Genomic DNA, 25,908 nt, shown 5'->3' on the forward strand with positions numbered 1-25,908 from the left:
GCCTGGGCTGCATGCTGGGAGGAGGGGACGCCCCTGGGCAGCAGGACCCCGCCCAGGAGGGGCAGGGCACGGGGAAGCACTCACCACGCTTGCCGGGCGCGGCCCATCGGGGCCCAGGCTGGAGCAGCAGGGACAAGCTGGCAGCAGCAGTGCACCCCGAGCCAGGAGAGGCCAGCACTCGCCTGACCTACTTCTCCTTCCGCATCACCTGCTTTCATTTTCCCTCCCGCAGCTTGGTCCCCCCCGCCCACCCGCCCACCCGGGGAACCCGGCCAAGCCACACCGGCTGCTCCCTGGGGACGTGGGGCTCCAAGGCCCAGCAGCTCCAGAAGGTGCCAAGAATGCACATGGGCAGGGCAGGGACACCATGAGCGCCTCCCCGCAGGAGCTGAAGGTCACCAGCCTTGGGGGAGCGGGCACGGGGGCAGGGATGGACCGAGCGGTTCCCTGGGGCTCCTCGAATGGGCGCCTGGGGCATCTCAGCCTGGCGCCTCTTAGCACAAGTGGCCTTAAAGCCACTGTGGCACTGGCGAGCCCCCTGGGCCCCCACAGCAGGGAGCAATCCCCCAGGGCCAGGCTGAGACCCATCGTCTGCAGGACTTCAGACTCCAGAGCCCCGTGTGGGCGCCCCACTCCTAGGACACCCCATCTCGCTCCAGCCAGGGACACTGCATGCTGTCTGTTCCCTGGGCCCAATGGGGCTCACCCTGCCCCCCACGGGGAGCACGAAGGAGACATCCAGCAGATCCAGACTCTGATCTGCCCCCGCCCCCACACACGACTCCTGGAACTCCATCCCCCCCAAAAGCTGGGCCCCTCCTCGTCCGGGCCCCTCCCCCAGCATGCCAAGGTTACTACGGCAGGCCCCAAGGCACAGCGTGGGCTCCCGGGGCTTCCAGCACGCTACCAGCAGCTATTTCTCTCTGGTTTCATCATCCACCCTCTCCTGCTAGGGGAGAGGTTCCTGGGCTGGGCATGGCAGCAGCCCCTGCTCCTCCGAGCCCCAGCCAGTAACCGGGACCCAGAGCCGCCCGGCCGGACCAGGCTGGGCCACTCTGGCCCACTGACCCCCTCCTGCTGCACCCCTCACAGAGGCCTGAGCTGGGGAGGGCACCCAGTGCACCAGCAGACATGGTCTCTATGTTCCCTGGGACCCAGAGGGTGCCCCCAGCCAGGGGACGTGGATTCAGGGGGTGTTGGGAGGAGCTGGGGCCCAGCTGGATTCCCTGGGTCTCACATCACATTACTGGGCATGGGAACGGCTCCAAGTCCCATTGCTCAGCACCCTGTGTGATGCAGCTGGGACTCCCCGGGGTGCTGGGGGCGTCCTCGGCAGACCCCTCCCCTCAAATACCCTCCCGACCTCGGAGCCTCCCCAGGGCACTGCACAGCACGGCACAGCCAGGGCCACCGAACTCCCAGGATTACACCAGCCGGGGGGCCAAGCAGCATTGCCTCCCACCTGACTCCCACAGCTCACACCGCACCCACCCCACACCTGCCCCTCCCCACAGCCGCTCCTCACAGCCAGCAGCGCTTCCTGCCTCGGCCGATGCACCCCCCCAGGGACGCCTGTGGTTCAGGCAAGCTCCAGCTGCAGACATAGCCCACCTGCCCCCCAGCCTAGCCTCCCTCCACCCCCAGGGCCCCCTAGCTCTGCCTTCTCCCCCACACCAAGCTCAAGCCCCTTGTCCCGCCCTTCAAGGCCCTGCAGAGCTCAGCCCCTCCCTTCCAACCCACTGACACTTCCCCAGCCATGCCCCCGCCCACCCTCTTCATACATTGCCGTACATGCCTCCAGAGAGACCTGCAAGGCCCACTCCATGCCCATGGGATGCCAGCTAAGTGAGGGGCCCAGCAGGGACAGCCCATAGGTACACCCCTGGACAGCCCATAGGTACACCCCAGCAGGGACAGCCCACAGGTACACCCCTGGACAGCCCATAGGTACACCCCAGCAGGGACAGCCCATAGGTACACCCCTGGACAGCAAGCAGGCAGAACCCAGAGGTGCCATCAGAGTGCAGCAGCCTGCCCTACGCTCAGCAGGAGTCAATGCCCTATTAGGGAGGGAGAAACTGAGGCACGGAGCCAGGAAGGGACTCGCCGCCCAAAGCCGCAGTGTCAGAAGCTAGAAATACAAGTCCTAGCTCCCCCCCGCCCTCTAACCACTAGACCCCATTCCCCTCCCAGAGCCAGGATAGAACCCAGGAGTCCCATGCTCCCTCCATGAGAGCACCCCCTGAACTCCGGCCCAGTGCAGGAGCCACGTGCCTGCTGGAGCTGCCCTGGGAAGGTAGATCCCAGCAGGTCAAGGGGAGCCTCAGCCCTGAGACAGCAGCTGCTCGTCATCCCGCTGTGGCCCAGACAGTGTTGGGAGGGTAAATACATGCCCCACCCCCTGGGTAAACACCGTGACCAGGGGCCGGCTTGGGTGGGAACAGCTGCCATGGGCTTGGCACACTCAGGGCAGAGTCCAGCAGCCTCAGAGCAAGGTGAGAGCGATGGGGCACCGGCTTCCCGGTGGGCGGCCCCAGAGCAGAGTCTGACCCAGATGTCCCAAGAATCCCTGTGCCAGACACACACAGTCATCCTGGGATACAGAAGCGTTAATGGGGAGCAGGGGGCAGGGATTATCCCTTCCCACCGAGACCCCCTTCCACTCAGGGACAGGTGACACTTCCCCTGAACATTCCCTCGCCAAGGGACAGCCAGAACACACACCCCATTTCCTGTAGGCCCTACCCAAACAAAGTAGATCAGGTGTGCTAAGCGATGGCCGGGGCGGGGGAGGGGAGGGGGCAGGGCGGGGCTTTGGTTATGTGCAGGGCCTAGTTCAAGTGCCCCAGGCATTAGTCGGTGACTACTACAGGATAGATTATGGTGACAGTGTCACCCAGTTCCTCCCCACTCTGCTGGCCCACCGGGGCGGGGGGGGGGGGCTGCTCCCTTGGGCCACCCACTCGCCATCAGAGTGGGCAGGGCACCGGAGGGCAAAGGGCCCTGTGCCCAGCAGGACACAGAGAGGGGGTGAGCACACTCCAAGTTTGTTACTGTTGGGTCGCAAGCCAGACAGAGGTAAACAGAACCCCAGAAGGGCCGGATCAGACCATCCTCCTTCTGGGGCCTGCCCAGCCATGAGGGAAGGGCCCCAAGGCCTGAGCAGGCTGCCCCACAGATAGCACATGTCGCCGGTGGGGGGGGGGGGGGGCAGAGGTCTGCTTAGCTCTCGCCACCCGATTCCTAGCCCAGCACCAGCCCCCTCCACCGCTGCCCCGTGCGGGCACAGCGAACCAAGGCAGGAGCCACGCTCCCACTCCCCACCCCCTCCAGCTTCGCCCCATAGGAGTCAGACTCCCCCACCCAGACGCGGGCAGTGCAGGGGATGCGACGAGTAATCCTCCCCACCCCACCCCTCTCCTCCCGCCTGGCACCCTGCCCACCCACAGCTTCCAGGAGAGCCAGAGCCAGCGGCCTGGCGACGTGTCCACATTCGCTGTAACTTGCCGCTCCCCACGGGCGCACTCAGCGTTTCCATTCCCACCCCCCGAAGCACCAGGGGAGCAGCACCCAGTGGGGCCCAAGCCCCAGGCAACCCTTTACCCCACCGGAGGCCGAGCCGGCTCGCCGCGGGCAGCCCCGAGGGGCATCAGCCGGGGCCCCGACAGCGCAGATCCACTGAGCCGGTGTCTCGGATTCCCCAGGCCAGGCTGAGCCGGGCCGGGCCGAGCCGGGCCAGGCACGCCCGCCCTGCCACTCTCCTACCAGCTTAAGGAGGATTATTTATAACCAGGACCTGAGCCACCAACCCGGCCTGCTCCCCTCCCATGGCAGCCCTCCCCCAGGCGATGATGGGGGGCTCCGCTGAAGGGACCACGACGCACCTGGCGGAGTCCGGGGAGGGACCCGAGCTGGGGCAGCGAGGCGGCAGGAGCCAGACCACCAAGGGGTTCGCCAATGGGGCTCGGGGCAGCCGGGGGTCCGGGCAGCTCCGGGCGCAGGACTCACCGGTCTCCGCTCGGCTCAGGTGCGGCAGGCGGGGTCGGTGCGCTCCGCTGGGGGCCGGACGCCAGGGGCCCCTCGCTCCGCCCGCCCCTCGCTCTGCCCACCTGGCCCGCCCCGGTCCCCACCTCACCTGGCCCGCCCCGCCCCACCTGTCCGCCCCCCCGCGGTCCCCCGGCCCCGCCTCGCCGCGGCGCGGCCCCTCCCCGCCCGCCGCCGGCCGGCTGGCTGGCCGGGCCCCCCCGCTCCCCTCCCGACCCCTCCCCTCCACCTGGCCCCAGCTGCTCCGCATCCCCCCCTCGCCCTCCCCAGCCGGCTACCAGGAAGCCCCCGCCCCCGCCCCAGCTCATTGGGCAGGGGGTGGGGTCCCAGCCTCTCATTGGCGTGGGGTGCTGCCCTTCAGGGCCCCCCCAGGACACACCCCCAGGGGCGGGGGAAGGAGGGAGGAGTCGGGGGAGCTGACAGTGTCTGCAGCAGCAGCGGCTCGGGCCCCCCCGACGAAGGGTCCTTTAAAGCTGCGCTGCACCCGGGGAGGGGGGGACCGTGCCCGGGATGGGGGAGTTCGCAGCGCTGGCGGGGGGGTGGCCCTGCCCGGGATGGGCTGAAGCGGGGGGGCTCGCAGCGCTGGGGGGCCCTGCCCGGGATGGGTGGGGTGGGGCTCGCAGCGCTGGCGGGGGGGCTGCCCGTGGGGGGGCTCGCAGCGCGGGCGGGGGGGCTGCCCGTGGGGGGGCTCGCAGCGCGGGCGGGGGGGGGCTTGCAGCGCTGGGGGGGCCCTGCCCGGGGGGCGGCCGGCCGCAGGGCGGGGCTCGGGCCAGGCGAGCTGGCGGGGAGGAAGGGTGAGTCAGAGCTGGGGAAGGAGGCTGAAGATGGAAAGTTTGACCCATCCCTGGCCGGACTCGTACCCGGGGAGGGGGGCCGGCCTGGCCCGGGAAGCCTCGGGGCTGGATGCCCCCAAAGGCCCGGCCAAGCTGCTGGCCAGTGGCTGCAAACTGCTGCGGCTGGAGCTGGCCGTTCCTCCCTGGCCCCCCGCAGGGCCGGCTTGCCAAGCCTCCAGGACTGGCCTGGAGTCTCCAGGAATTAAAGATTATGTCATGGGATGGAACCTCCAGGAACACGTCCAACTAAAATTGGCAACCCTAGGGCCGGGGGGAGGGTTGTTCCCCCACGCCCTGCCCCGACTGGCCCGCTGGCCATCTGTCCCTCCTTCTGGCCGTCTGGCCATTCCTCTGTCTGTCCATCCCTCCGTCCATCCATCCATCCCCACACATATCTCTCTGTCCATCTGTCTGTCCATCCCCACACATATCCCTCTGTCCATCCATCCATCTGTCCATCCCCACACATATCCCTCTGTTCATCCCATTGTCTGTCCTGCCATCTATCCCTCCATCGTCCCCTCCATCCGTCTGCTTGTCCCTCCATCCAAATATCCCCACACGTATCCCTCTGTCCATCATCCTTCCAGCCACCCCTTCATCCATCTGTGCCCACATAGACCCATCTAATCTAGCGCAGTCTCCCCGTGGCTCCAGGTACTCTGTCAACACACCACCCCAAGCACTGAGGCACCAAAACAGCCAGAATGGGGGACGCTTTCCCTCCCCACAGCCCCCACCTGACTGGCTGTTCTCTCAGCCAGCAAGGAAACTGGTTGGCCCACTCCCAGCCCCACGCCCTGGGCCCTGCTTGTCAGAACATAAGAAGGGCCAGACTGGGTCAGAGCAAAGGTCCATCCAGCCCCGTGTCCGGTCTGCCGACCGTGGCCACTGCCAGGTGCCCCGGAGGGAGTGAACAGACCAGGGACTCACCCACTGCCAGGTGCCCCGGAGGGAGTGAACAGAGCAGGGAACCACCCAGTGACCCGTCCCCCGCCGCCCGTTCCCAGCCTCTGGCAAAAAATGTCCGAAGGTCTCACCTGCACCCGGCAGAGTTACCCCCAGCCAACAGGGAGCCCAACGCCTGGGCTGAGGCACTGAGGGAAGAAGATGGATTTGGGCCAGAACACAAGACTGGGAGCCAGGGCTCCTGGATTCTGTCCCTTTCTCTTTGAGGGGAGTGGGGCCTATGGGGTTCGAACAGAGGGGCTGAGAGCCAGGACTCCGGGGTTCTAACCCTGTCTCCGCCAGAGTCGCTGGGTGGCCTTTGGTGACATCCCCCAGCCCCAGCTTGCTGCACAGAGGTGGTGGCGGGAACTCAGAGGCCTAGCCCCTAAAGATAGCCCAGGCCCTGCTTTCTCCGGGGGCAGGGAGGTCTCTGAGGTGATGGGAGAGAGGTATCCACCCGAGTACACATGCCTCATTAGCCTCCCTTTCCTGTGCCTGCCTGGGAGAGTGGCAGGAAGGACCTGGGGCAATGGGGGCTCATGGAGAGCAAGACACTTGGAGCAGGCAGGAGGGCAGGGCAGGCCAGGGCGGGGCAGACTCCCCGAGCAGCAGCAGCTCCCCCCACCTGTGCAGGTGACTTGGGTGGGGTTACAGACACAACCTGTTTGGCCACAACCGGCGCCCAGGAGGGAAAGAATCAAAATGTTCTGGCTCCTTGCTCACCTCAGCTAACCGCCCCCACTCCCATGCCTGCCCCTGCCCTCCAACCCCCACCCCTGCCTGCTGCTCCAAGGAGGGGCTCCCTGGCGGCCTGATTCAGACATGGCCCTGGGCCAGGCCCCCACTGCCCTGCCACCAAGCCAAACAGGGGCCCTGCGCAGACATTAGCTCACTGGCAGGAGGCAAGTCCATTACGGGGGCAGGGATCCAGCTCCGGGTCTCCCCTCCTGCTGGATCACTGCACCCAGAGGCCATTGCAATGGGCACAGATCCAGGGCCGGATCACCCCTCTTGCTGGGGCAATTACCCTGCACGTACCTGGCTGCTGACCCAACAAGGGGGTTCAGCCCTTGGGGCCCCCATGTGTCCCCAGTGGGGTGGGGGAGGGTTGCAAACCTGTCCTCTGGGGCGATGGCCCTGAGGTGCCTGGCCCTGGCTGCCCCCCACGCATTCCTCCCACCCCACTGGGGCAAGTCCTCTGCATTGGCCAGAGAGAGAGAGAGAGAGAGAGAGCACCTTTGGTCCATCTGCTCCTCCACCCACCCACCCGTCCATCCATCCCTCTCCCCCTTGCTCAGCAAAGCCCTCGCAGGCTGCTTACAATAACCCGCATGCAGGGTGGGGGCGGGGGCAGAGGGAGATCATGCAGGAGCCACCCAGGGGCCTGGCCAGAGCTGTGGTACCTCCAGGGAGTGGCCTGCCTGGCCCAGCCCGGCTGCTGTCTCTCCCTTGGCCTGAGCAGGCAAGGGTGGGAGGGGGCTGCTGAAGAGCTGGGGACGCGTGGGGACGGATGAGGCGAGTGAGGGGGAAATCCAGAGAAAATCCCCTCTTTGGTGCTGACTTGCAGCCGGCCCAGCCGCCCACCTGCCCGAAACCAGCCTCCCACGGCCCCTCCCACTTTCACTTTCAGGGGCCATGCAGCTGCACCCCGGGGAGGTGGGGGGGAAGGCTGGGGGGCCGGGATGTGGCTGGCAGCCCCAGTCCCTGGGAAGATCCTGGAATCAGGGCCACCACGGGCCTAAGGTGCCAGGCGCTGGGCAATGCCAGGCAGGCCTGGCCCAGGCCTGCTGAGGGCTGGGCGGCATTCTTGGCCCCCGTGTGCCGGGTGGGGGGCACCGCACCCTGGGATATGGGATGCAGTGTTGCAGACCCTGCCGCACAGAGACATCCACGTCCCTGCCCGGCTCCTGGGGGCCCCAGATGGGTGGGGGGAGCTTCCGAGCTTTCCTGCGCCCCAACCACTTCAGAGGCAGCTTGGGGGATGAAAGGCGCCCAGCACTTCGTGTCACAAACCCCCTGAGGCCGCCAAGAGCCGAAATCAAACCCACCGCAGGCCCCAGCGTCGCCAGCTATTTATAGATGCCGCAGGGGAAATGGTTCTAAGGAGGAACCGGCAGGAGGGGCAGGAGCCCCCAGCTCCCTGCACCCGCCCAGGCCTGGCCACGGCCTCCCACTTCCGCATAGGGCGGCACCCAGGGCTAACGGGCAGCCCAGTTCAGCTGCCAGAGCCCATGGGGATGGGAGCCTGGCACTGGACGGAGAGATTCCTCTGCAGAGCGAGAGGCCAGGGACAGCGTCCAGCCCCCTTTCACCCTGGCCTCCCCGCTCCAGATGGTGCCAGCCAAGCCCATTGCTGGCTGCTGGAGTCAGGCCTGGGCGCTGTGCGGGCACCTCCCCCCCACCACCTCCTGGCTCCAGTGGGTGTAGGGGGAAGTGCTCGCAGCTGGCAAGGCCGCACTCCTCCTCCCTCGCTTCCCCATTCCCTCGCTCTCTCTCCCCTCCCCCGGTTTTCTCTAAGTCGGGCGGCTTCTCTGCAAGCCCCGTGGGCTGGATTGGTGCATGTTTATAGGAAAGAGTCTCTCCCCCTTGGCCCCGCCAGGCCTTGCTGAGCCCGCAGCCCCTAGTGTTCTAGGAACCAGACACCAAACCACACAGCCCCCCGGTGCCCCACCCTCGCCCCAGCGCAGGCTGGCAGATACCAGCCCCCCCTCCGCCGTTGGGGGTGCACTGTGCTATTTTTAGGCACCAGTCTATTTTGGGGTGTGGGGGCTGTGGCTATGTCCCACGGGTGCTGGGCCCATCCCCGTCTCTCCTGCCAAGGGACAGCCCTTCAGCCAGAGCCCCTGAACTGCCCATGGGCAGCTGGCACCCCCATCGCAGACCCTGGCTCAGCTCCAGCACCCCCAACACAAAGGAGCTGGGAAGTCGCTTGGCAGGTGCCCTGTCCCCACTGAGCCCAGGACATTCCCACGGGCCCCGAGCGGGACAGGCGGGGGCATCGACGGGCACTCACCTTCCGCCCCCCCAGGACAAGGCCCCTCCGGGGCACTGGGCAGCACAGCAGAGATGAGGGCGCCTGACGGCAGCGGGGCCAGCCTGAGGACAGGGAGCCTCTGATCCCATCTCTGCCCAGCCGGGCAGCGTGGCAGGAAGGACCGGGCGGTCATTGCCGACAGCTGCGGGCGGCCTTGGCTTGTTCTGGCCTGCAGAGGGCACTGCTGGGCACCGAACGGGGAGCCGGAGTGCAAGGGAGAGCCGGAATGGGCTGCACGTGCGTGTGTGTGTGTGTGTGTGTGTGTGTGAGTGTGCAGGGGTGCATGTGCCTATGTGTGTGTGTGCATGCTAGCCTGTGAAGTGCATGGACATGCATGTGCACCTGTGTGTGTGTGTGTGCAAGGGTGCATGTATGTGTGTGTGCATGTGTGTGTGTGTGTACGTGTGTGTGTGTGAGTGTGTGTGTGTGAGTGTGCAGGGGTGCATGTGCCTATCTGTGTGTGTGCATGCTAGCCTGTGAAGTGCATGGACATGCATGTGCAGCTGTGTGTGTGTGTGCGCGTGTACAGGGGTGCATGTATGTGTGTGTGCGCATGTGAGGGTGTGTGTACGTGTGTGTGTGTGTGAGGGTGTGTGTGTGTACACATGTGAGGGTGTGTGTACGTGTGTGTGTGTGTGAGGGTGTGTGTGTGTACACATGTGAGGGTGTGTGTACGTGTGTGTGTGTGCATGTGTGAGGGTGTGTGTACCTCTGTGTGTGCGTGTGCAGGGGTGCATGTGTGTGTGCGCGTGTGAGGGTGTGTGTGTGCGTGTGTGTGTACGTGTGTGTGTGCGCGTGTGAGGGTGTGTGTGTGCGTGCGTGTGAGGGTGTGTACGTGTGTGTGTGCACGCACGTGTGAGGGTGTGTGCACGTGTGTGTGTGCACGTGTGAGGGTGTGTGTACCTGTGTGTGTGAGTGTGTGTGTGCAGGGGTGCATGTATGTGTGTGTGTGCGCGTGTGAGGGTGTGTGTGTGCGTGTGTGTGTACGTGTGTGTGCACGCGCGTGTGAGGGTGTGCACGTGTGTGTGTGCGCGTGTGAGTACCTGTGTGTGTGAGTGTGTGTGTGCAGGGGTGCATGTATGTGTGTGTGTGCGCGTGTGAGGGTGTGTGTACATGTGTGTACATGTGTGTGCGCGCACACGCGTGTGCATATGCACGCTAGCCAGTGAGGGGTGCGTGGACACGCGTGTGGCACACCTGGTTAGGCTGCCCAGTGTACCGGCTGTGGTCTGTGCTGTGGGGGTGCCCGGTGTTTGGGGTTGGGGAGGTGCACATCAGAGCCATGGCAGGAAGGCCCCCAGCCCCAGCCATGATTCTCAGGGAGGCCAGGCACCCACAGGCTGGGGTCCCTCCCTGCCCCACGCCCAGACCCAGCTGTGGACGGGCCGATACCTGTCGCACCCAGCACTGTGGGGCTGGCCCCCTCGCCAGCTGCCATGGTGGTTACTGAGCTCCGCTGACCCCCCCAGCTCCCTGGGCCGCGCAGCAGCTCCCCACGCGCTGGACACAGGAGGTGGGGCCGGCGCAGGGACAACACCTGGGACAGCAGCGATTCCGTGGCACCGTTTATTGGAGTTATAAATAACAGCGCCGGGCCGGGCAGCTCCCGGCAGAGTGGCTGTGGCTATAAGAACTTAGAGCTGCTCCACGCAGCACCGGTGCGGCCCAGCCAGGCCCCTGTGACTGGCAGGGCGGGCTGCGGAGATGGACGGGTCTGCATTGCGGGGGACCTGCAGCACGGCCCTCTGCCCTGCCAGGCTGGGCCCGGAGCTGTCTGCTGCATGCAGGACACCCTGCTAGTCACGAGAACTTCCCCCGGAGGGGCTGCCCCCCCAGCCCCTGAGCCCTCCTAACACGGGAGCTTTGGGTGCTGCTGGCCACCGGGACCCTGCTCCCCCCCCAGCCCTGCTGGCTCCTTCTGAGCTGCCCCCAGCCTCTCCCCACCACTCTCTGTGCCTCCCCCATGCACGGACTGGCCTCTGTGCCCCCACCCCAGGGCCCAAGGTTCCTCCTGAGCCCTGGGGATAGGGGCCTGGTCAGAGCCCCCAGGGCCAAGAATTCGCCCTGTTCTGAGTCCTGCCCCACTGCTACCTCCCTCCTGCTTCACCTCCTCCCCCCTTTGCAGACGTGCTCAGCCCCTCTCAACCTCGAAAACCCCAGCCCAGCCCAGCAGGCTCCCAGAGGGGGCTGAGACTCACCTGGCCACCACCTGGGCCAGTGCCCAGAATGGATCAGCTGGCCTGGCAGGTGGCAAGTGGGCAGGGGGTCGGACTGGCACATGGAGCCGCTCCCGCCACACTTGACAGGATTTTAATCTACGTTTCTTTACAAAAATAAGATAATTTGAAATAAATGTGAGAACTGCCTCCCTGACAAGTGCGCCCGGCACCACAGGGCAGGGCAGGGGCTGGGGGGGAGGGCAGAGGGACGGTGGGGCTGGGGGTAAGGGGAGATGGGGTGGGGGAAGGGCAAGGCAGGGGGAGGGGGAGGGATAGCCAGAGGGACGGGGGTGGGGGGCTGGGGAGAAGGGGAAGGGGGAGAGGAGGCTGGGGGGCAGGGAGTAGGGCAGACAGGGGCTGACCAGGGCCATAGGACCCAGGCTGGGGATGGCTGGAGAGGCCCATAGGCCCAAGCTGCAGGCTCATGATGGGGTCGGGGCGGAGGGAGGCTGCGATGGGGTTTCTCGGTAGAGGGGACAGAGGCAGCGGGGCCAGGCCTCAGGGGTGGGGGCCCGAGGGACGCTCCCCCACTCTACTCGTCTGGCAGGGCCTGTGGCCACAGTGGGAGCGGCTGTGCTGGGCTGTGCCCCCGGTCAGCGGGGCTTGGTGAGCAGGATCTCCAGCCAGCAGGGGCAGGCGGTGATGAACTGGCGGGAGTAGCAGGGGCCCCAGCCCTTGGCGAAGCTGATGCGGATGCTGTTGGGGTCGCAGGGCCCATCACCCGGCCTCCGCCAGCCGGCCTGGCCACCCACACGCTTGTAGTCAAACACCTGCAGAGAATAGCCGGGCAGCACCTTGTGCACGGGCGGGCCGCGGGCGCCGGGGGGCCCCAGCGTGGCGGAGCTGACGAAGATGGGGTGCTCACTGCGGTTGTAGGCCCACACCCCGTCCCATTCCCGGCTCAGCAGCAGCCCGCGGCCGATCTTGCTCCGGGCCCGTCGCACGGCCGCACTGCGCCTCTCGGCCTGCAGCTGGCCCAGGGAGAAGCCGCTCCCCTGCGGCAGCTCGCAGAAGATGTTGACGGAGGTTTCGTGCACGGCGTAGAGACGGCCCACCCGCGTCCGGTGCTCCCAATAGGCCAGCTTGCACCAGCAGCCGTCCCTGGTGGTGCTCCTCTCCAGGCCGGAGTCTGCAGGAGTGAGAAGGGACCTCTGAGCCCATGCACAGAGCAGCCCCCGCATCCCCCCATTGAGCTCCCAGAGAATGAACAGACCACCCAGGGACCCTCCCCAGCGCTGGGACGCAGCCCGTCTGGGGTGGGGTGCGGGGATCGGTTATACAGAGACCCCTCGCCCGGCGCTGAGATGCAGCTGCCTCTGGGGTGGGATGCAGGGGGTGTTTATACAGGGACCCCTCCCCCCGTGCTGGCTGTGGGGGGGACACGTGAGGGCTAGTTATACAGAGACCCCTCGCCTGGGTGGGTGAGCTGCAGGGCTCTGGATACAGCCACATAGAACCAGTTTTGGTCGTCTCTTTCAAGCGGCCGGGGGCTGGGGGCAGGCTGGCCTGAAGGCCCCAGATTGAAATGCGGCCCGGCCAGCGGTGTGGGCGAGTGGGGAACAGGCCCTGGGCTCTGCAAGGGGCAGTTTCAGGCCCCGTCTCTGCTGATGAAGAGGAGCTGCCTCGCTCTGTGTCTCAGTGTGGCTGGCGGGGTGACTCCTGCGTGGGGGCTCAGCCCCGCCACACTGGCCCTCCTGGGGTTCTGGCTGCCCGACCCCGCTGGCCCCGAGCAGAAGGACACGACCCCCCCAATGCCCCAGGCTCGGCCCCCCTGGGCTGGAGCAGGGCATCCAACGCCACCGTGGAGCCAGACAATCACGGGGGGCGTGAGTCACGGGGGGGGGTGTGCTGTGATCCGGCACGTAGGCCGGGGACGACCCCAGCCACCGTCCCAGGGGACCGCCTGCCGTGGCGCGGCAAGGGGGGGGCGGGCCCGGCAGCAGGCGCCGGTCCCAAGGCCCTTGAGCTGAGGGAGGGAAGGCGGAGCCCGGGGAAGGAGCCGGTGGCCGGCAGCCAGGCCGGAGCGCGGCTTGTGCGTCAAGGCACATTGTGAGTGTCCCTGTGGGCAGCACTTCCTGCGGCGGGGAACGCGGACGGGCCAAAAATAACAGGCGCAGCCGGGGCTGGGGGACGGGACGGAGCCACCCCCGCAGACAGGAACCCCCCGGCCCTGGCTGCTCTGAGCAGCTTTTCCTCCCGGACTCGGTGGGGGGGCCTGACTCAGGGGTGGGGGGCTGGTTATCACCCCCAACCCCCTCCCCTGAAGCCCCAGGGGAGATGGGGGGCAGCAGCAAGGTCAGATCTGCTCTGGGGCTCTCGGGGGGGCGGTGGCTGGGCCAGACCTCACCTGCCCTTCCCACCCCCCAACTCCTTCTGACCTACCGAAGTAGCCCCTGACCTACTGTGAGGGGCTGAGCTGGCAGGGGAGGGACCAGGCTGCCCCAGGGGCCCCATGTCGGCAGCTCTCCAGGCTCTGAGGGCCAGGATGGCTCAGTGGGTGCTCCGCGCCCCCGACTCACAGTGGGGATGGGGGGTTTACCTGACCCACACCCAGTGCTGCTGGCTCCTGAGTGGTGGGCTTCTCCATGGCTCCACCATAGGGCCCTTCCTCTCCAGTGGGGCCCCCAAAACCTCACGCGGGAGGAAGGTGGCGGCAGGATCCCCCTGATACCCAAGGCTGCAGCCTGGCAGGGCTGGTCCCCACACAGCCCAGGGCTGGTCATCCGGAGTCCCCTGAAGCTCCCTGCCTGGGCCTGGGGGTCACATCCCCTGGGTGCCCCCCAGTCCCTCTGGGCACCCCTTGCCCCCCGGTCCTCACTGTACCTCGCCAGTCTCCGTGGGCATTGCAGCCAGACTCCGGGTGGCTGGAGTTGGGGCGCTCCGACACCTCTGTCCATGGGCAGCTGAAGGGGTAGATTTTGGAGTAAGGGGGTGGCGGCGTCTCTGAAAGGGAACCAGACAAGAGCGGAAACCAGTGAGCAGCTGCCTCTGGGGCAGCCCGCTCCCCATCCCACTCCGATGCCAGCTCTCCCCTTCCAGCCCAATGCAGCCCCAAAACTAGCAGGGCAAGGGGGACCAAGTTCTGGGGATAGACAGATAGACAGACAGAGGGGGTGTCTGGGTGTGATGAAGTGGGTCTGTTCTTAATGTTTCCTCTGAATACTGTAGGGGTGCCTCAGTTTCCCCTATGCATTTCTTAAGTCTCTAGGGGGTGGGATAAGGGGGTGTAATTGTTGCAGAGCAAAGGGCCAGGGTACATAAATGGCCGACACTCTGTCTCCCGGCAGCTGATGTCCTGGGCCCTTCCCCCCTGCAAGGTGAGAGCTAAAGGGTTGGAGAACAAAGGGATCCGGTGACCTCCTGGCCTGGGAAAGGGACAAAGCCCAGAGGAGGAGGGGCTGGAGGGAGTTTCAATTTGGGGCTGGCTGGGACATGGAGTGAAGTGCAGACGTGGTTGTCTGGCTCACTGCCCCCCAAAATGGACCCAGCTGAGGGGTCCTGTTCTCTGCACCTGCAAACTCTGTGTTAGACCATGTTCCTGTCATCTAATAAACCTTCTGTGTTACTGGCTTGCTGAGAGTCCCGTCGGACTGTGGAGTTGGGGGGCAGGACCCTCTGGCTTCCCCAGGACCCCGCCTGAGCGGACTCCCTGAGGGGCAGAGGATGCTGAATGCTCCAAGGTCAGACCCAGGAAGGTGGAAGCCGTGTGAGCTGTGTGTCCTGGGGGACAGTCTGGTCCCAGAAAGGAGACTTCCCCAGAGTCCTGCCTGGCTTCATAGGGAGCAGTTCCAGAGCATCACCCGCCTGGGGACTCCGTGACACTGGGGATAGATAGATAGATAGATAGATAGATAGATAGATAGATAGATGGGGGTGTAAGAGGATAGATAGACAGACAGAGGGGGTGTCTGGGGATAGGTAGATAGATAGAGGGGGGTGTTGGGGTAGGTAGATAGACAGACAGAGGAGGTGTACAAGGATAGACAGACAGGAGGTGTATGAGGACAGACAGGCAGAGGGGGTGTCTGGGGATAAATAGATAGACAGACAGACGGAGGAGGTGTATGAGGACAGGCAGACAGACAGAGGAGGTTTATGAGGATAGACAGACAGACAGATGGAGGAGGAGTATGAGGACAGGCAAACAGACAGACAGAGGGGGTGCCTGGAGACAGACAGACAGACAGAGGGGGTTTATGAGGACAGACAGACAGACGGAGGAGGTGTATGAGGACAGGCAGACAGACAGAGGAGGTTTATGAGGACAGACAGACAGACAGACAGACAGACAGAGGAGGTGTATGAGGACAGGCAGACAGACAGACGGAGGAGGTGTATGAGGACAGGCAGACAGACAGAGGAGGTTTATGAGGATAGACAGACAGACAGACGGAGGAGGAGTATGAGGACAGGCAAACAGACAGACAGAGGGGGTGTCTGGGGACAGACAGACAGACAGAGGGGGTTTATGGGGACAGACAGACAGACAGACAGAGGAGGTGTATGAGGACAGACAGACAGACAGACAGAGGAGGTGTATGAGGACAGGCAGACAGACAGACGGAGGAGGTGTACGAGGACAGACAGACAGACGGAGGAGGTGTGTGAGGACAGGCAGACAGACAGACGGAGGAGGTGTATGAGGACAGGCAGACAGACGGAGGAGGTGTACAAGGACAGACAGACAGACGGAGGAGGTGTGTGAGGACAGGCAGACAGACAGACAGACAGAGGGGGTGTCTGGGGACAGATTCGGCAATCGAGTGGTGTGGGTGGGCCAGCCACCCTTCCCATGCTGACCCCCCAGCTCCGAGCGGCGCTGCTTGGCCGGGGGGCCGGGGGGGGGGGCTGTGCCGTGTGTGGCCCCCCGCCCGGCGCCCCGCCCCACTCACCGGGCCTGGCGAGCCGGCTGAGGTGGTGGGGGTTGCAGCAGAGCGTGGCCCCCTCGCCGCAGCCCCCGAAGCTCTGGCAGCCGCTCAGGCTCTTGAGCTCGTGGGGGTGCCGGAGGTCGGGCCAGCGGTAGAGCCGGCAGAGCAGCACCTGAGGGGGCAGGGCCTGCTTGGTGCCCCGCAGCTCCGCCCGGGCCACCCAGACGCAGCCCGACTGCCCGGCTCCCCGGCTCTCCACCGCTTGCACCAGGAGCTCCAGCTCCTCGTCCTTCAGCTTCTTGAAGAGGGCGTGCGCGGCGGGCTTGAGGGCGCCGGGGCCATCCTCGGGGCCGGGGGCCGCACAGCGGTGCCTCCAGAGCCGCCGCACCAGGCCGGCCCGCCGCGAGCGGAACATGGGGCGCGGGCCCCACCTGCGGGGGAGAGAGGGGTCACGGGCCGCTCCAGAGATCCCCACGGCCCTGCCCGCCCAGGCCCGGGGCACCCAGCCGCGCCGGGGGTAAGCAGGTGCTGCCCTGCAACTCCCCGCCTCCCGCCCCCGGCACCAGGCGTAGCAGGGATCCAGCCGGACACCGGGGTCCCCACGCCGCCGGGGCTGGACCCGCTCCTTATTGCGGCTGGGCCCCAGCCCGGGGACGACACCAGGCCGGGCTGGCTGGGGCTGCGCTGAGCCAGTCTCCCCAGCGCGGCCCCCAGGCCAGCTGGGCCGGGAGTCTGAATCCAAACCCCCGGGGCCGGAGGGAGGGGGCAGGGTCTGTGCTGGGAGCTGGGCAGCGGCCGGCGGCTCTGAAAGCCGGGCAGGGATTCTCCACCTCTGGCACCCGCTGCCGGGGCCGGCGTGAAGCCCCCGAGGACGCGGCGGGGCGCCCCTCGCCCCTCAGCAGCACCCACCGGGCAGCCACGTCCCCGGGACCCTGGCAGTCAAACCGAGAATTCGATTCGCTCCTGACACACTCACTGCCACTCATCTGCTGCTCACTGTCACACACACGGTCCCACACACTCACGGACACCTGCACAAACACACAATGCAGCACACGCCCACGCTGCCGCTCACGGACACACACACTCACGGACCCACACCCTGACTCCTGTGCAGACACACTGCAGAACACACACACAGTCACACCCACGCCGCTGCTCACGGACACACTCACAGACACGCACACTCACGGACACACACCCTGACTCCTGTGCAGACACACTGCAGAACACACACACAGTCACACCCACGCCGCCGCTCACTGACACACTCACAGACACACACCCTGACTCCTGTGCGGACACACTGCACAGCACACACAGAGTCACACCCATGCTGCCGCTCACTGACACACTCACAGACACACACACTCACAGACCCACACCCTGACACCTGTGCGGACACACTGCAGAACACACACACACACACACACAGTCACACACTTGCTGCACAGGTCGATGCAGCGGCTCCCTCAGGCCGTGCCGAGTGTTGCTGGCCAGCTCCAAAGCCAGGTAGCACCCCCGTCTAGTGACTGGTGCACCCCCAGGGACGGGCCAGTCCCCCGGTGTGACGGCCCCCCCCAGCCAGCTCACCCCGCCCCTGACGGGACACGTCCCGCGCTGGCAGCACCTCCACCCACTGCGTCCGCACTCGGGCTGCGCCGGGGTCTCTGGTGTGCGTAGCTCGGCCCTGCAAGCGTGCAAGGGTGAGGGGCAGAGCGCCCCGGCTGGGACTGGGGCCTGGTCCCCGTGCTGACCCCCCAGGGAGAGAGCGAACCCCCCCATGCCCACAGAACAGCCAGGCAGGGTCACGCAGGTAACACCCACCAGCCCCCAGACCTGCCCCCCTTCCCCACATACCTCCTGGCTCCCCGGGGGGGGGATCTGATGGACCCAGCCTGTGATGAGCAGCATTTATGGTCACGGTGGGGGGGAAGGGGCGGGGAAGGGGGGGAGGAGAGAAAAGGAGCCAGAGACGGGGCAGGGAGGAGGGACAAGGGCCTAGGCTCGGCTGCCTCCCACCCAGAACCCCGAGAGACACAGCCACTCGCACACACACACACACACACACACACACATCCTGACACACGTAGTGCCTGGCGCGCACACACACACACCCCCCCCTTCTGCCTGACACACGTAGTGCCCAACACATACACACACACATCCTGACACACGTAGTGCCTGGCACGCACACACACACACACACAAAAACACATGTCCTGACATGCCTGGCACACACACAAGCATGCCCTGACACACATACTACCTGGCACACAGATGCGTCCTGACACAAGTGGCACCCAGCACACAAACATGCATCCTGACACATATGCCATTTGGGGCGCGCACACCCTGACGCACGTACCGCCTTGCACATGACACACACATGCCCTGACACATGTATCACCTGGCACACACGTGTTCTGACACACATGGCACCTGGTGCACACACACACACACACCCCCTAACACATGTACTGCCGAGCACATACACATGCCCTGACAGGCGTGAACATGCCGTCGCACACAGCACATGCTCAAACACTCATGCAACCCCTGTGCCATGCACGCGGTGACACGCGGTCACATTGACACACACGCAGAGCACATGCTCACAAACACGCGTGCACACAGTGACACGCACACGCCAGGTGCCAGGCAAGGCCACAGCCCCCCGTTGGCAGAGCGGGGGTGGCTCACTCACGGTGGGGCAGCCGGGGGGCGCGGTGCCTGGCGCTGGGGCTCAGTGGTGGGGCCCTGCTCTCCGGCGGCTGGGACACTTCTGCCTGGCGCACTCTGCGGCCAGGGCTTTTTCCTGCCGGCGGCTCCCCTCCCACGGCCCTCCCAGCTGGGGGAATTAATTGATTCGAGGCTGCTCAGACTTCTTGGCTGGGCTGCAGGGAGGGAAGCTGAGCTCAGTGAAAACAGTGCAACAGGGAACCCCAGGCTGGGGGGGGAAAGAGGGGGGCAGAGCCCTGGGCAGGGGGGAGTGTGGAGTGAGGGGAAGCCCAGGGGGGCAGAGTCCTGGGCTGGGGGGTGTGGGCTGCCCCCAGAGACAGCCAGACGGATGGCGGCAAAGTGCAGCAAGGGGCCGGGAGCTGGGCAGATGCCAGGACCCTCACCACGACCTGGGCAGCATGTGGACAGGCGCCAGCTCACCCCAGGGCTCCCGTTCACACAGAGACCCCCATCTTGGGTTATATTCATGGCGTTAATGGCAAGAGGGGCCAGCAAGATGGGGGGGTCACACTCCAATGGGGGTCACATGCTGCCTTGGGGTTGGGTTGCCCCTCGAGCCAGAGTCTGCCCTGCCCAGTGGGGGAGGCTCTGTGTTGTGGGGCAGGCAGACTCTGCAGTGCTGGTGGGGGCTCTGTGGAGCACGGGGGGGCTCTGAAGCGTGGGGCCATCTTGGTGTCTTTTCTGGGTTGGCCGGTTTTGCTGTCACACCCCTTCCAGTTCTGGTTCTTGGGTCCTTCATGGTTGGGGAGAGCGGGGCCCTGGCAGAGCACTGGGGTGAGACGGGCTCCAGGCCTCCAACCCCACCCCGTCTGGGCACCCTGGGCAGTCACACCAATGCACCGAGGCTACTGGCCTGAGAAGCCAGCCCCATGCCCGTCGGCCCGCTCTGCCAGCCCCACTGCCACCCCCACTGAGCCTCTGCCAGCCCCATGCCCGTGGGCCCGCTCTGCCAGCCCCACTGCTACCCCCACCCCGCCTCCGCCAGCCCCATGCCCGTGGGCCCGCTCTGCCAGCCCCACTGCCACCCCCACTGAGCCTCCGCCAGCCCCATGCCCGTGGGCCCGCTCTGCCAGCCCCACTGCTACCCCCACCCCGCCTCCGCCAGCCCCATGCCCGTGGGCCCGCTCTGCCAGCCCCACTGCTACCCCCACCCCGCCTCCACCAGCCCCATGCCCGTGGGCCCGCTCTGCCAGCCCCACTGCCACCCCCACCCCGCCTCCGCCAGCCCCATGCCCGTGGGCCCGCTCTGCCAGCCCCACTGCCACCCCCACCCCGCCTCCGGCAGCCCCATGCCCGTCGGCCCGCTCTGCCAGCCCCACTGCTACCCCCACCCCGCCTCCACCAGCCCCATGCCCGTCGGCCCGCTCTGCCAGCCCCACTGCTACCCCCACCCCGCCTCCACCAGCCCCATGCCCGTGGGCCCGCTCTGCCAGCCCCACTGCCACCCCCACCCCGCCTCCGCCAGCCCGATGCCCGTCGGCCCGCTCTGCCAGCCCCACTGCCACCCCCACCCCGCCTCCGCCAGCCCCATGCCCGTCGGCCCGCTCTGCCAGCCCCACTGCCACCCCCGCCCCGCCTCCGCCAGCCCCATGCCCGTCGGCCCGCTCTGCCAGCCCCACTGCCACCCCCGCCCCGCCTCCGCCAGCCCCATGCCCGTGGGCCCGCTCTGCCAGCCCCACTGCCACCCCCACCCCGCCTCCGCCAGCCCCATGCCCGTGGGCCCGCTCTGCCAGCCCCACTGTTACCCCCACCCTGCCTCCGCCAGCCCCATGCCCGTCGGCCCGCTCTGCCAGCCCCACTGCCACCCCCACTGAGCCTCCGCCAGCCCCATGCCCGTCGGCCCGCTCTGCCAGCCCCACTGTTACCCCCACCCCGCCTCCGCCAGCCCCATGCCCGTCGGCCCGCTCTGCCAGCCCCACTGCTACCCCCACCCCGCCTCCGCCAGCCCCATGCCCGTCGGCCCGCTCTGCCAGCCCCACTGCCACCCCCACCGAGCCTCCGCCAGCCCCATGCCCGTCGGCCCGCTCTGCCAGCCCCACTGCCACCCCCGCCCCGCCTCCGCCAGCCCCATGCCCGTCGGCCCGCTCTGCCAGCCCCACTGCCACCCCCACCGAGCCTCCGCCAGCCCCATGCCCGTCGGCCCGCTCTGCCAGCCCCACTGTTACCCCCACTGAGCCTCCGCCAGCCCCATGCCCGTCGGCCCGCTCTGCCAGCCCCACTGCCACCCCCACTGAGCCTCCGCCAGCCCCATGCCCGTCGGCCCGCTCTGCCATCCCCACTGCTACCCCCACCCCGCCTCCGCCAGCCCCATGCCCGTGGGCCCGCTCTGCCAGCCCCACTGCTACCCCCACCCCGCCTCCACCAGCCCCATGCCCGTCGGCCCACTCTGCCAGCCCCACTGTTACCCCCACCGAGCCTCCGCCAGCCCCATGCCCGTGGGCCCGCTCTGCCAGCCCCACTGCTACCCCCACCCCGCCTCCGCCAGCCCCATGCCCGTGGGCCCGCTCTGCCAGCCCCACTGCCACCCCCGCCCCGCCTCCGCCAGCCCCATGCCCGTCGGCCCGCTCTGCCAGCCCCACTGTTACCCCCGCCCCGCCTCCGCCAGCCCCATGCCCGTCGGCCCGCTCTGCCAGTCCCACTGCCACCCCCGCCCCGCCTCCGCCAGCCCCATGCCCGTCGGCCCGCTCTGCCAGCCCCACTGTTACCCCCACCGAGCCTCCGCCAGCCCCATGCCCGTCGGCCCGCTCTGCCAGCCCCACTGTTACCCCCACCCCGCCTCCGCCAGCCCCATGCCCGTCGGCCCGCTCTGCCAGCCCCACTGTTACCCCCACCCCGCCTCCGCCAGCCCCATGCCCGTCGGCCCGCTCTGCCAGCCCCACTGCCACCCCCACCCCGCCTCCGCCAGCCCGATGCCCGTCGGCCCGCTCTGCCAGCCCCACTGCTACCCCCGCCCCGCCTCCTCCAGCCCCATGCCCGTGGGCCCGCTCTGCCAGCCCCACTGTTACCCCCACCCTGCCTCTGCCAGCCCCATGCCCGTCGGCCCGCTCTGCCAGCCCCACTGTTACCCCCACCCTGCCTCTGCCAGCCCCATGCCCGTGGGCCCGCTCTGCCAGCCCCACTGTTACCCCCACCCCGCCTCCGCCAGCCCCATGCCCGTCGGCCCGCTCTGCCAGCCCCACTGCTACCCCCACCCCGCCTCCGCCAGCCCCATGCCCGTGGGCCCGCTCTGCCAGCCCCACTGCCACCCCCACCCCGCCTCCGCCAGCCCCATGCCCGTGGGCCCGCTCTGCCAGCCCCACTGCCACCCCCACCCCGCCTCCGCCAGCCCCATGCCCGTCGGCCCGCTCTGCCAGCCCCACTGCTACCCCCACCCCGCCTCCGCCAGCCCCATGCCCGTGGGCCCGCTCTGCCAGCCCCACTGCCACCCCCACCCCGCCTCCGCCAGCCCCATGCCCGTGGGCCCGCTCTGCCAGCCCCACTGCCACCCCCACCCCGCCTCCGCCAGCCCCATGCCCGTCGGCCCGCTCTGCCAGCCCCACTGTTACCCCCACCCCGCCTCCGCCAGCCCCATGCCCGTGGGCCCGCTCTGCCAGCCCCACTGTTACCCCCACCCCGCCTCCGCCAGCCCCATGCCCGTCGGCCCGCTCTGCCAGCCCCACTGTTACCCCCACCCCGCCTCCGCCAGCCCCATGCCCGTGGGCCCGCTCTGCCAGCCCCACTGTTACCCCCACCCCGCCTCCGCCAGCCCCATGCCCGTCGGCCCGCTCTGCCAGCCCCACTGCTACCCCCACCCCGCCTCCGCCAGCCCCATGCCCGTGGGCCCGCTCTGCCAGCCCCACTGCCACCCCCGCCCCGCCTCCGCCAGCCCCATGCCCGTCGGCCCGCTCTGCCAGCCCCACTGCTACCCCCACCCCGCCTCCTCCAGCCCCATGCCCGTCGGCCCGCTCTGCCAGCCCCACTGTTACCCCCACCCTGCCTCCGCCAGCCCCATGCCCGTGGGCCCGCTCTGCCAGCCCCACTGCCACCCCCACCCCGCCTCCGCCAGCCCCATGCCCGTCGGCCCGCTCTGCCAGCCCCACTGCCACCCCCGCCCCGCCTCCGCCAGCCCCATGCCCGTCGGCCCGCTCTGCCAGCCCCCACACTGCTATCCCCCCAGCTGGCCCCCTCTCTGCTCCCCTCTACCTAGCCAGCCCCCGCCCCACCAGCCCTGCACCCAGGGCCCTGGCTGAGCAGACCCTGGGGTTCGGCTGGCTCAGGCTGTGGGGAGGGGACTCCCCGAGGCTGGCGCTGGGGGGTTGTCCCTTTAAGAGGGTGGGAGCAGATTCCATGGAAAGGCGGTTAATGTAAACGGGCCCTTATCCCACTCTCAGCCGGGCTTCCTGCTCCCAACTTCCCACTGAGATAAGGCCGCTGTCCTGGCGCCAGCCACTCAGCTCTGCTCCGGGCCCAGGCCCCGCGGAGCCTCCGCACAGTGGGTCCCTGCCGGGGCCGAGACAGCGCCAGGGGGCAGCCCTTCTCCCGGGCGGGCAGCATGGCGCAGCGAGGGGCTCTGGGGACACACATGCCCCACCCCCAGCCTTCCCTCTGGGCTCCCCCAGTCGCCTGCACGGCCATGCCCAGGCTGGCAGGGGGAGGCCGTGGCTGGGATGCCCTGGGCCAGGGAGGTCCTGCAGGGCCTGGGGTACGCCAAGCTGCCGGTCAGCGGCCGGTCGGTCTGTGACCTTTGCTGGAGCTCCAGCCAGTCTGGCCCGCTGGGTGCATTCCTGCCTCTGCAGCTTCCCCCTGGCTCTGGGGGGCAGGAGACAGGAAACGGCCTGGAGTGGAGACAGGCCGAGAAAGCAACTCTCTAAACAAGGAACTGAGTCACAGCCAGATAAACGGAGGGGAGGGGAGGGCTGGTAGCAGGGGCTAGTGGTGAGAGCAGGGGGGCTGGGAGCCAGGACTCCTGGCACCCTGAGACAAAGGTGGTACAGCACAGCGGTGCCCGATCCCTCCCAGGGGAACCCTGTGCTGTGGGAAGCAGTGGTGGGCTCCGATGCCTCTCATGCCATTGTGCTCAGCTGTGGTGCCCTGGCCTGGCACAAGAACCCCGGCATCCTGGCTGCAGATCATCTGCTCCCAGGGACCCTTGCACCAGAGCTGGGCTCCTTCAGCACTTTCTGCCCAAACCACTAGGCAGCGCTGCCTGGTGCTTAGCCCCAGGGGCCTATTCCTTGCCCAGCGCCGGGGCTCCATGGCTGAGGGGGGACAGACGCTCCCACTGGGGGTTGAGCCAGATCCTGGCCCAGGGCATTTGGCCCCCCGTGAGCTGTGCAGAGTCCCCCGTCCCAGGGCACAGCCCCATGGGGCCATTCCTTGTCTCCTTGCCCATGCCAGCTTCACTTTGAGCGGCATCCCAGTGTGCTGGGCAAGGGACCCCTGCCTGCCCAAGCGGGGGCTGGCTGGGGGAGGGGGCTGGGCCCATGCTGATAATGTCCCAAGCACAGGAAGGAAAAGTTGGATAAACAGCAGGAGCTTTGCAGGAAACTCGGCCCAGAGACTTGGCCGCCAGGCCCTGCCCCCCACCCCACACAGCCCCGACCAGCTCCCAGGCCTGGCCGGGGTAGATGTTTGGAAGGTTCATTGGGCCTGGCGTCAGGGCAGCTGAAGCAGTCAGATGGAGCACTCGGGGAAGTCATGCATTGCCCAGGTTTATTGGGAAGCGCTGAGCAGCGGGCCAGGCACCCACCGTTGAGTCCCCTTCCCGTCCTGTCAGGGCTGGAGAGCCGGGATTCCAGCTAGAGAAGAGAAAACACAGCCAGTAGCCGCGGCTCGGATGCAGCCTGGAGCCCACAGATGTGGGGGGAAAGAGCTGCCCGTCCCCCGCAGGTGTGACAGCACCTCCCACTGCCCTGGGGACCCTGCTGAGCAGAGGGTGCCAGACTGGGGAGCCAGGCTGGGGCACGCTGGCATTTGGGAAGGAAGGAAGGTGTCCTTGGAGCCCCACTCTGATGGCTCTGAACTGCGTGGCTCTGGGGTGGCCATGCCAGCCCGACCCATTCACCTGTTGGCTGTTGCTAGCCGCAGACAGGGGCACTGGGGGAGCCACTTGTGGATTTGCCTGTTGGGGGTAGACACACCCCGCTGGATCTGGGTCCCTGGGAAGGGGCTCGGATCCCGGCCCCACTCTCTGACCAGCGCTGGGCTGGCTAGGCAGGAGCCAGTGTCAAGGCTGGGGGACCTTCGTACCCACCTTCTACAGGCTCAGGGCGTCCCAAAGCGTCCCTCTGGTGGGAGCTCCGTCGGCTCCAGGCCCCCCAGCAGCATGGGGTCAGGCGACCACAGAGTGCAGCCAGTGGGTCTAGCCCTGTGGAGGGGCGGGGGGGCTGGGAAGAAACGCACACGGCAGCACGGCACACGAGGGGGCGGGGGGCTAGTCCAGCAGTTCCTTGATGCACCAGCAGCATAGCAGGACATAGGCGCACTCCCGCAGGACGTCCAGCAGCCAGTAGCTGAGATTCAGCCCCACGGGGCCCTTGGGGACGGGCCCCGGCCGCACCATGCCTTGAACCGCCCGTCGCAGGGGGTAAGGGGCCAGCTGCGCTAGGGGGTAGCGGGCCAGGGACCGGGACTGCCAGGCCAAGCGTCTGCCCAGGAGATGCATCGTGTGGGGATGAGCTGCCTCTGGGCCCTGCCGCGGGCAGGGGAGAGCCGCGTGACCCAGCCAAGCCCCTTGTGCAAAGGCTGGAAGCTGCTGGATTCTTTGCAGCTGAAAGGGCTGCATGAATACGGCCCCGGGCAAGGTGGGGGAGGGGCTGCTGCCTGCGCCAGGCCTGGGCTCGCTCCCACCCCCTGGGGGCCTGGCCTCCAACCGGACTGAACCTGATGGAAAAGGGGGGCAGCCTCCCTAGGAGACCTCCCCTTGGACAGGGCATGGGGCCCCAGCCCCTGGTGCCCAGGTGGCACCAGTGAGATGCCAGGCCTGGAGTCCCATGCCCGGCGCTGCCCCAGGGAGAGTGCGGATGGGGAAACATGGTGCCAGGGGCAGACATTGCCAGTGACCAAGCAGGACTGGCGGGGCTCTAGCTGTGGTTGGCCTTGGCAGGGGGGGCTCCCTGCCAATGGTTCCAGGGAGGGGTCAGATTCCCTGCAAATCCAATCTCCCAGAATCCTCTGCCCTCCTCAGGCCAGACTGCCATGTACCCACTGACCCACACCTTGGGGGTGATGCTCTGAACCCA

General features: G+C 67.4%; 2 protein-coding genes across 9 annotated transcripts in view; both read right to left on the reverse strand.

Annotated features, from left to right (window-relative positions):
• The window catches only part of ZBTB7B (zinc finger and BTB domain containing 7B), a 32,445-nt gene extending 23,437 nt beyond the window's left edge, over positions 1–9,008 (reverse strand). Inside the window, exon 1 of one of the 3 annotated variants that reach the window (XM_073322918.1) lies at positions 8,839–9,008. The gene's annotated coding sequence lies outside the window, so the exon portion shown is untranslated. Of the gene's footprint in view, positions 1–3,884; positions 4,115–8,838 lie in introns of those variants that run through there. The other 2 variants (XM_073322916.1, XM_073322917.1) reach the window with 2 other exon arrangements.
• A 1,403-nt stretch (positions 9,009–10,411) lies between these two features.
• On the reverse strand, positions 10,412–23,480 carry LOC140902626 (mothers against decapentaplegic homolog 6-like). Of its 6 annotated transcripts, XM_073322922.1 has the most exons (5): positions 23,410–23,480; positions 18,654–18,843; positions 15,971–16,377; positions 13,902–14,021; positions 10,412–12,207 (listed from the first exon to the last, which is right to left on the reverse strand). In XM_073322922.1, exons 1-5 carry the CDS (start codon positions 23,447–23,449, stop codon positions 11,672–11,674), a joined length of 1,293 nt encoding a protein of 430 aa, XP_073179023.1. In that variant the 5' UTR covers positions 23,450–23,480; the 3' UTR covers positions 10,412–11,671. The 6 variants fall into 6 exon arrangements, with proteins under 6 accessions (XP_073179023.1, XP_073179029.1, XP_073179027.1 ...); XM_073322928.1 differs by lacking the exons at positions 18,654–18,843; positions 23,410–23,480 and adding an exon at positions 17,807–17,877 and having other exon boundaries at positions 16,119–16,377; XM_073322926.1 differs by lacking the exons at positions 18,654–18,843; positions 23,410–23,480 and adding an exon at positions 17,807–17,863.
• Positions 23,481–25,908: the final 2,428 nt, after the last annotated feature.

The sequence above is a fragment of the Lepidochelys kempii genome, chromosome 24 (genome assembly GCF_965140265.1).
Source record: "Lepidochelys kempii isolate rLepKem1 chromosome 24, rLepKem1.hap2, whole genome shotgun sequence".
In the NCBI taxonomy this organism is placed as follows: Eukaryota; Metazoa; Chordata; order Testudines; family Cheloniidae; genus Lepidochelys; species Lepidochelys kempii.